Source organism: Oncorhynchus gorbuscha, linkage group LG22 (assembly GCF_021184085.1).
Source record: "Oncorhynchus gorbuscha isolate QuinsamMale2020 ecotype Even-year linkage group LG22, OgorEven_v1.0, whole genome shotgun sequence".
Taxonomy (NCBI): Eukaryota; Metazoa; Chordata; class Actinopteri; order Salmoniformes; family Salmonidae; genus Oncorhynchus; species Oncorhynchus gorbuscha.
In genome coordinates, this window is record NC_060194.1 from 22,280,383 (window position 1) to 22,290,810 (window position 10,428).

The 10,428-nt window shown below is 41.5% G+C and overlaps 1 protein-coding gene across 1 annotated transcript; it reads right to left on the minus strand.

Moving 5' to 3' along the window:
• Positions 1-2,253: 2,253 nt before the first annotated feature.
• LOC124009108 (glutamate decarboxylase 1-like) lies at positions 2,254-6,385 on the minus strand. Its single transcript, XM_046320603.1, has 3 exons — positions 6,309-6,385; positions 5,374-5,514; positions 2,254-2,549 (listed from the first exon to the last, which is right to left on the minus strand). Exons 1-3 carry the CDS (start codon positions 6,328-6,330, stop codon positions 2,254-2,256), a joined length of 459 nt encoding a protein of 152 aa, XP_046176559.1. The 5' UTR covers positions 6,331-6,385.
• Positions 6,386-10,428: the final 4,043 nt, after the last annotated feature.

Below are 10,428 nucleotides of genomic sequence, written 5' to 3' on the forward strand. Positions count from 1 at the left end.
ACCGACAAAGTAGTACAGGATTTTGATGGAGAGACTTGAGTAGTTGCGCTCACCTGTAGCCCTCCGCTTACAGATGAGCTCTGGCTTTTACTGGACATGAATTAACAAAATGTCCAGCAACTCCGCAATAGAGGCACAGGCGGTTGGTGATCCTCCGTTCCCTCTCCTTAGTCGAGATGCGAATCCCTCCCAGCTGCATGGGCTCAGTCTCAAAGCCAGAGGAGGGAGATGGTTGCGATGCGGAGCAGGGAAACACCGTTGATGCGAGCTCTCTTCCACGAGCCCGGTGACGAAGATCTACCCGTCGTTCTATGCGGATGGCGAGAGCAATCAAAGAGTCCACATCTGAAGGAACCTCCCGGGAGAGAATCTCATCCTTAACCACTGCGTGGAGTCCCTCCAGAAAACGAGCGAGCAGCGCCGGCTCGTTCCACTCACTAGAGGCAGCAAGAGTGCGAAACTCAATAGAATAATCCGTTATGGACCGTTCACCTTGGCATAAGGAAGCCAGGGCCCTAGAAGCCTCCCCACCAAAAACTGAACGGTCAAAAACCCGAATCATCTCCTCTTTAAAGTTCTGGAACTTGTTAGAGCAATCAGCCCTTGCCTCCCAGATAGCTGTGCCCCATTCTCGAGCCCGGCCAGTAAGGAGTGAAATGACGTAAGCAACCCGAGCTCTCTCTCTAGAGTATGTGTTGGGTTGGAGAGAGAACACAATCTCACACTGCGTGAGAAAGGAGCGGCACTCAGTGGGCTGCCCGGAGTAGCAAGGTGGGTTATTAACCCTAGGTTCTGGAGGCTCGGCAGGCCAGGAAGTAACAGGTGGCACGAGACGTAGACTCTGGAACTGTCCAGAGAGGTCGGAAACCTGAGCGGCCAGGTTCTCCACGGCATGGCGAGCAGCAGACAATTCCTGCTCGTGTCTGCCGAGCATGGCTCCTTGGATCTCGACGGCAGTGTAACGAGCGTCTGAAGTCGCTGGGTCCATTCCTTGGTCGGTTCCTTCTGTCATGCAGGTGAAAGAGGACCCAAAAGCGACTTAACAGAAACAGAGTTTATTCAAGTCCAAACAGGGAATAACAGAAATCCTCTAGTCTGTAGAGGGGAATAACAGGAGAAGCGGCCACAGACTGCAGGTCGCCCGGGTAGGCGCAGGCCGTAGTTGACAGAGACACCTGCTCACACGCAGCATCTGATGAAGGCAAAAAACACGACAGGACAGGGCGATACACAATCACAGCAAAAACACGACAGGACAGGGCGATACGCAATCACAGCATGGTGAATACTAAACAAGGAACCGACGGGACAGGAACGGAACACAAAGGAATAAATAGGGACTCTAATCAGGGGAAAGGATCGGGAACAGGTGTGGGAAGACTAAATGATGATTAGGGGAATAGGAACAGCTGGGAGCAGGAACGGAACGATAGAGAGAAGAGAGAGCGAAAGAGTGAGAGAGGGAGGGGGAGAGAGAGGGATAGAAAGAGGGAAAGAACCAAATAAGACCAGCAGAGGGAAACGAATAGAATGGGGAGCACAGGGACAAGACATGATAATAAATGACAAACATGACACCAACTGTAACAATGTATTTGAGAGACAACAAGTGGTTATTGTGCAAATGTATGTATGTTTTCAATAAACATTGGAGACAAAATATAGCTTACATATAGCTTACAACCAGTCACAATGTTTTCATCTGATTTGGCTACTTCAAAAGTCTCCTGTAGGCATGTGCAAGTTCGTCCAAAATATAATTCCAACATCCTCAAAATGGCTTGACATTAACTGGTATCCATCCTTTTAATGAGAGTAAAGTACATTTTGGATAAAGCATTTCATGACCAGCCTGATGTAAACAGCTAGCTAATTTATTGGTAAACTTTCCAAATGTCGACAAAACAAAATACACTTAACAAGGTGGGATATTTTTGTGTCTGTAAAATTAAGTATGCAAGAAATGGCAGTAGAAAAGCTTTAATGATCAAATATTGATATAATAACCATCATATTGCATTAGAGGGGTTGCATTAGAGTACAGAAATCTGTATTTTAAACTATTTCACCTGTGCTGTCATAAAGCATTATAACTCATGATCATCTTGAATCAGGAGTACCAATACTTTGTATTTTCTTAAATAAACAAAAAGGAACTACATTAACTGTTCGCATTTCATTTTCTCGCTGTACCTGAACTGAACCCTAACCCCAAAACTGCAAAATGTACTGAACCTTGGGCTTGGTAAACCGTTACACCCCTAATGGAGTACGTTTGGCAAAACAGTCAACAGCTCTTACGGTACCTGTTTTGACTCCATACTTCAAGGTGTCCCTGCAGTCGACCAGGAGTTGTTCCAGGTTCTCGGGCTGGTCTGGGAGCTCCAGACTGAAGCCCTCCAGGCCCTCTCTGAGTTGGTGAGGGTGGTGGAAGTCCAGGACTTTGGACCTCCGTCTGAACGATTTGCAGACATAGCTGAGGAGAATGTTCACCAGCTCTTGGAAGAAACTTTTGGTTGTGTCCTCACCACTGAGAGCAGGGAGTAGATCTAAACATAAAAGGGACACAGTCAGGGCTCTAAATTAACTTTTTAAATTGGTAGTCAGTGCTCATCTTTAAATAATTAAGAGCACCAAAAAGTATTTAGGAGCACCATAAAAAGGTATTGATTTCAATTGATTTAGCCTATAGGCCTGAGAGCACCTTTCCTTTTTTCCAGTGCCATCTTAAAGCATACTGGTGGTCGCGTTATCAGGTTGTTAGTCAGCTAGGTAACATGACTGGATAAGGTTGTTTGTTATCTAACAGTTAGCGGCCCGCGAGTAGTTTTTAAAAGGTCCAGAACACATGTATTGAAAGAAACAGTTATTTGCTCCGGTAATATGATTCATGTTAGGCTAGCTAATGCTAAAGCGGCCCACAAGACAATACAGGTATTAGTCAAAGCTTATTAATATTGTATGTGAATTTCCATATATCAATGACACTACCAAAAGGGTTGAATTGTTCAGCAACATGTGCAGTGAATGCTAACATGGCTTGTGTGGTGAAAGGTACATAATGCATTTATTTTAATCTCGCTATCAGGCCACTGTATGCTGTGACATGAGCCTGGATGGTGACACATCTTCTTCAAGCTGCCTGACTGAACACTGGGGCCTTCAGTGGTACCAGAAGCAAGGGCCCTATCTGGGAAGGGCCCTACCTGTCTCACAGCCATTCTGTCAACATGTATTCTATTAACCACTCAAATTCATGCAAACTGCAGACGCAAGCACTGACTTACACTGAGTGTACAAAACATTCTTTATATGGAGTTGCACCCTCTTTTGCCCTTAGAACAGCCTCATTTTGTCAGGGCATGGACTCTACAATGTGTTGATGCTGGCCCATGTTGACTCCAATGCTTCTCACAGTTGGCTGGATGTCCTTTTGATGGTAGACCATCCTTGATGCACACAGGAAACTGTTGAGCATGCAAACCCAGCAGCGTTGCAGTTCTTGATACACTCAAACCAGTGCACCTGACACTGACTACCATACCCTGTTCAAAGGCAGTGAAATCTTTTGTCTTGCCCATTCACCCTCTGAATGGCACATATACGCAATCCATGTCCCAATTGTTTCAAGACTTAAAAATCCTTCTTTAATCTGCCTCCTCTTCATCTACACTGATTGAAGTGGATTTAACAAGAGATCAATAAGGGATCATAGCTTTAACCTGGATTCACCTGGTCAGTCTGTCAAGGACAGAGCAGATGTTCTTAATATCTTGTACACTTAGTGTATATTTGGCATTGTGTTTTAGGTTATTGTCCTGCTGAAAAGTGAATCTGTCTACCAGTGTCTGTTGGAAAGGAGACTGAACCAGGTTTTCCTCTATATTCTACATGTCCCATTCTTTAATCTTGTCTGGGGGTCTAAAAAGTCAACATTACAGGCAGGGAAAAGGCTAGTAACATAGTCTGGGAGATCAGGCAATAGGTTGATAACAGGAAATCCGATAGGCTAAAGTACAGGCAGGGAATAGGCAAAAGGCTTCGTTAGTGAGGCAGGCAAAAGGCATCGTTAGTGAGGCAGGCAAAAACTATCATACACGAGAGGATTAAATTACTGGAAAACCAGCGCTTCGACTAGAAGTGTGTCACAAAACAAACAATACCTCACAATGATGGGGTGCAAAGAACTGAACTAGATAGTGTGTGATAATGACATACAGGTGTGTGAACAGGTGATCAGAATTCAGGTGATTGGGATCTGCATTCAGGGGATCCACGTGTTTGAGAGTATGAGTTGGAAGCAGACGTTACAAGAATTAGGTGCAACAACTTTATTTTGTCCCTTCATTATATCAGCATTGAACACGTCCCCCTCCCTAGGAGAAGGGATGACCGTGACATTTTATTGTTAAAATGAGAGGCAGTTTGGACCTTTAATTTAATTTGCTATCCATTGTAAATACTGTTTGTAGGCCTATGTCTATGATCGTATGTTATCCATTCATGTTTTTTATATGTTCTATTTACAGTATATCTGTAAATAATCAACCAATATAATCAAGCCACAGCCGGCCACGATTACAGACACCTGTGTGTGTCCTTTCAAACTATATAAAACTATTATAAACTGGGTGGTTCGAGCCCTGAATGCTGATTGGCTGACAGCCATGGTACAGCAGACCATATATCGTGGGTATGACAAAACATTTATTTTTACTGTTCTAATGACATTGGTAACCAGTTTATAACAGCAATAAGGCACCTTGAGGGTTTGTGGCGTTGGGTTGTGCCTAAGAACAGCACTTAACCGTGGTATATTGGCCATATACCACACCCCCATGGGCCTTATTGCTTAAGTGACCTGCAGTGTTTGTCAATATACCCTGATGAAGACAGCTTGGCTGTCAAAACTTTGGTTATTAAATTATTTCATCTGAGCTCCTAGAGTGTGCGGCTGTCCTTTTTTTCCCAAGTGTTCTACTCCACTAGCCAGTACCTCGCCTAAACAGGTGTACATTTCTTTCACCTTTAGGATAGAAAGCCAGACCATGTTGATCTTGTACGTGTCTTCTGCATCTGCATTGTTTGTTGTTTGGGATTTTAGGCTGGGTTTCTGTATAGCACTTTGTAACATCGGCTGATGTAAAAAAAAGGTTTAATAAATACATTTTATTGACATGTGTCCCAAATGGCATCCTACTCCCCACACTGCTCTACCTTTGACCCTATGGGCCCTAGTCAAAAGTATGGCACTCTATAGGGAAAAAGGTCCCATTTGGGACGAAGACCTCGAGTGCAGTTTAACTGATGAAAAGGCTACCAGCAGTAGCTTTCATCAGCCTCATAATGCAGCTTTTGTTGGCCTGGCTTTACCTTTGTTGTATATGCAGCTGAAGTCCTTGGGTATGCAGGTGTTGTCACTTGTCTGTGGAGAGTTGATATTGTCAGAGGAGCTTCTCTGTTTACTCTCTGCCAAAATTTGCCCACCAGGTGTAGATTTTTCTATGATGCTTTCTGGAACAAATAAACGCAGAGTACATGATGATCAGACACCAATATTAACATCTCTGCTGTAAATTGTCATGAAGAATTATTTGAGTTTTGCCTGTAAAGTAGAGACTGAAGATCAAAGGAAAGCGTACTAGTCAGGTGGGTTGTGAGGGCAGGGTGGGAAGCAGCATCTTAGTCACCCGTATATTCTTTGATTGAAACCATGTAAGCAACAGGAAACTCAGGCCATGTAATCAGGAGCAAAGTTTTGTGTGTAACCCAGTCTGCCCGTTTGAAGGATCAAAATGGCCAGGACCAGGTCAGAGAAATGAACAGACTGTCAAAAGATTGTGAGTCTGGCCTGGAGGGACAATTGTGTGTATGCAGTTAATAGATACAAACCTAACAAAAGTAATTGCAACACATTATTAAAACTAAAAAGTAGTCTGACTTGTTCTTTGTCTCCACTCAACAATATCAAGCAAATACAGAGTTCCCAACGAGATCACATGTTGCATATGTTATTTACATACCATGTGTACCATGTGAGTACAAAATATTGTTCAAATAGATTGATATGCTAACACAAATACGATTTCTTATTCATAGATATCATAAGAAACTTGTAAAAAAATGAGCCTAAAGCCTTATCCCAGGGTTTACTGCTTTACCTGAGCGAATGTCTCAAAACACAAACAAAAATCACATCATGACATAACTGACATAACCCATAGAGATACCATAGAGATACCATAGAGATACCATAGAGATACCATAGAGATACATCTAAATAATTGATATGCTCATTTGACTCTGACCTGGTAGCTGCAAGTAATCCATAATGTGTCCACATATGATTGAGTTCTGGGAGTGAAGTTTGTCCAGTATCTCCCTGTTCCACTGCTGCCCCTCCATGAGATGCACCTGGAATGGTTTTGTGGAATATATAACCCCCTGGAGGAACTAGGCGTGGTGGTGGGCGCATTATGACACAAGGCTATTCAACCTGAATGAAACAATGCTATTCCAAAAACCTTTGAGAATGAGAGCCTCCCCAAAATGTTTCTGACAATCACTAGCTACCACATCAATTCATTATGATCTCGTCTGTCTTTTTTTGTCCTTTTGTGTGTAATTATTTGGCTCAAAATATGTTTGTGTGTGCTACTCAACCTGCATACAGTACTCTGAAGGATCAAAAAGAGACTGTTGTGAATGTTTCCTTTGATCTGAAGACATGATTGGAATAATATATTAAAACTGGCAACTGGATTTATATGACATTAAAATAATAATTATTGTTTGTGAGAGAATGTTTAAGTGTCTAGCTCAATGTCTTTCTTGATACACATGGTCTTACTCATAGTAATGCATTTCTTACTCTTGAAATGTTGGTAATATTTCTAGATTCTCATCTGAGAAGGGTGTTATTTGCAAACAAGACATTATGGCGTTATCTATTATAATATGTCGAGCAAAAGCTAGAATTATTTTTTGGACAGGGCACAATTAATATTTATTGTTATTAATATTGATTATGTTATTAATTTTTCCCTATCTGTAATACACATGATTTCCAGGGTTCTGGTTGTGTGGGTTGATGTTCACTAGACTCGATGCTAAACTCATATCTGTTGATAGGGATTGACACCAGACTGGAGGTCCAAGGACCAAGGACACTGTTGTAATTTGGGAAAGACTGATTCTTTAGCAGCTGACAAAGTTGGTTTGACTTCCTGGTGCAGTGTAATTAGGATATAAGGGTGAAGGCCAAGTTAAACATTATTCTCTGCTCCTGTGCAGGATACTGTGCTCCCTGTTTGCAAACTTGTATTAAACCATATTGATTTAAGATGGACTATATCCGTAACTGCATTTCTCTTTTGTTCACCTGAAAATTCTCTTTTAAGCTTGGTGACGAGGATGGGATGTGAACAGTCAGGTGAGCGAATGGCTTTGGTCAAAAAATAAGAAAGATAAAGCTGAGAAGGCAGCTGTGTTAATACAGTGTGTATCAACACAGCTGACATACTTTTTAAAAAGCTTTTTGGATCCCCTGTTATGAATACTCCAGCACCCTCCACATTGCGAGGATACCGACACTGAGACTTTTTCTAAATGTTTTATGAGATTGGAAACACATTGGGAGGGATCTTAGACCATTCCTCCATACAGAATATTTTGAGATCCTCAATATCCTACGTCTGTGCTTATGGACTGCCCAAAACCACAGGTTTTGAATGGGGTTGATGTCTGGAGAATTTGATGTGAGCTTGGGGTTATTGTCTTGCTGGAAGATCCATTTGCAGTCAAGTTTCAACCTCCTGGCAGAGGCAACCAGGTTTTTGGTTAAAATGTCCTGGTACTGGGTAACGTTCATGATGCCGTTGACCTTAACAAAGGCCCCAGGACCAGTGGAAGCAAAATAGCCCCATAACACTAAAGATCCAACACCATATTTTATGGGGTTCCTTTCTGCTTATGCATCCTTATTTCGACGAAAAAAAGGACACCAACCCGCTCTGACTCCATTCGTCCTGTCCACAAGGCTGCTGGCTGCGCTTTGCTATCACCGAAATATCTTGAAGATTGCCCATTATTTCGTTTGTGTAAGGACCCCAAAAATGGAGGCAGTGGGGGAACCTATTCAAGTAAGTAAATACATGTTTTAAATGTTAAAAAACAATCTAGTTGGCTACAGTAGGCCACTTTACAGGTTAACTCAAGTGAGCTGCTAGATAGCTAGCCAGCTAACTTTACACCGTGTTTAGGTCAGTTAATTAAATGTCATCATCTATGCCACCAGCTAGCTATCTTCCTATTAGCTAGCTATATTTATGTAATCATTCTAAATTAAAAACACAGTCTCCAAATGCATTAGTGGATAGCAGCCATGGAACATGGTGAAATTGCAGCTTCAGCTGTCGGTAAAGAGAGAATGTAGGCTACTGGATAGGGTAGGTCATTTTGTGGGAGGACATTTTGACAAGATTTCCAGTTCCAGTCCCTAGAGAGGGAAACTTTGAAGACTGAGAGAAAATAGGAACATAATATACAGTGCTGTCTAACTTAAGTAAAATTAAGCCTGTTTTCTGTTCTCAGATATGGAAAGCTGAGAAAGCCTGTTTGCAGATGAAGAGAGAGGTCCCAATGAATATCGGTAGCCTAGTGGTTAGAGCATTGGGCCAGTAACTGAAAGGTTGCTACATCGAATCCCTGAGCTGACAAGGTAAAAATCTATTGTTCTGCCTCTGAACAAGGCAGTTAACCCACTGTTCCTAGGCTGTCATTGTAAATAAGAATGTGTTCTTAACTGACTTGCCTAGTTAAATCAATTTAAAAAATGGTTATACTGTATGTGTAGGCCTACCTATCTTAGCAAATGTAGTATACTAAAATACTGTTAAACATCCAACACAATGTATAAACCAATTCAAATTGGAGCAGGTCAACACCTGTGCAGGGTTTTGTTTCAGCTCAGCTGTAACACACCTGATTCAACTGCTCAAATCTATTGAGTTGATAATTAAGTGTGCTATTGCTGGGCTGGAATGGAAGTCTCCTCACCCAATAGATCAGGTTATGGAGCATTGTTGGCCCTGCTTTAGTAATAATAGCCTACTTGTGACTACTCAATTGTCTATTGTTGTTTACACTAAGCTATCTAATCCTACTCATATTATGAGTTATCTTATTTATACATTTTGAAGTGATGAAGTGTTGATTCTTTGAAGTGAAGTGTTTAAACGTGTTTCACTGTTAAACTATTATTCAAAATGATCTAGTGTCACTGTTGATTAATCATCACAATCCTGCAATAAAGAGGGGTTCTGTCTCTAATGTGTCTGTGTTTCTGTGTTGTATTCTCAAATTAATATTTCCTTTTTGTCTAGTGCTCCAGTTTTATTTGATTGTCAGTATGTCAACTATGTGAATACATTTTGCAGCTTATTGCGTGCATCGCGAATGCAGCCATAGGTCTCCAGTATGATTACATTACTGTTATTATCGGCATCTTCATCTGAAGCAGAGAATAGCTAAATTGTTTACATGTTGAGCTATATGTTTTCAATTATTCCAGATTTTGTACATGCCTTTTAATTTAGGTACAGTATGAAAATAAGGAAATGGCAATTAGGCTACAGGAGATAAGCTTTACAGGTAATATTTTACGAGGTTAATTTTATTTTATTTTATTCAATTTATCATTTTTGCTAGCAAAATTATTGCACTTCCTATAGACAGTACATGGTTGCTCGCATCACTGACCCTGGATAAGCTAGCGACTGGGCTAACACAGCTAAACTTTAAGGTCAATAATATGCTTTTTTTTTTTTTTTAATGTTGTTGGCTTCATAATCATGAAAGAAATTGAAGTAGCTGGTAGCTAGTTAGTTAGTTATACCTAGGTATATTACAAGATTAGTGTTAGGGTTGCATCAATTCGAATCTGGTATCAGGATAAATATGACATTGAGTCACCGATTGTATACTATGTATTTTTTATTAGCTAAGCAATAAGTGGTAAATGCAATTTTCGTATATACGGGCTCTCTGTCCCACCTCACAGGGCAAACAGAGAACTGATTTGTTCCTGACAAAATTATTATAATATACTCTGACAGAGGTAGTTCCTGCTTCCGAGCCGGCCTGTCAGAGTAGAGACTGGGCGTGGTTTCAACTCACCCAGCCTATCGTTGATTGTTGGCGCCCGAGCTGGTCCCAGCACCCTGGGCGCTTCAGCGGTCAGTCGTTGTAGTTGTGTAGAATATACAGTTATCAGGCACCTGGCTCCTGTTATCTAACAAAATACAGTTTGTTCTTGCAACACGACGTTCTGAATGTGCCCCCCAACTCATTGCACAGTTCCTGTCTTCATGTTATTCTTTATTTTTCCATCATGAGAAAGGCACATGGCCCTGAACCTGTTAACAACGT

Excerpts from the sequence above, each read along its gene's own strand:
- LOC124009108 (XM_046320603.1), bottom strand. The coding sequence starts at position 6,330 with ATGGATTACTTGCAGCTACCAG. Across the intron at positions 5,515-6,308 it reads GGATTACTTGCAGCTACCAG|AAAGCATCATAGAAAAATCT; the intron begins GTCAGAGTCAAA and ends TATTTGTTCCAG. Across the intron at positions 2,550-5,373 it reads CAGCTGCATATACAACAAAG|ATCTACTCCCTGCTCTCAGT; the intron begins GTAAAGCCAGGC and ends TTTTATGTTTAG.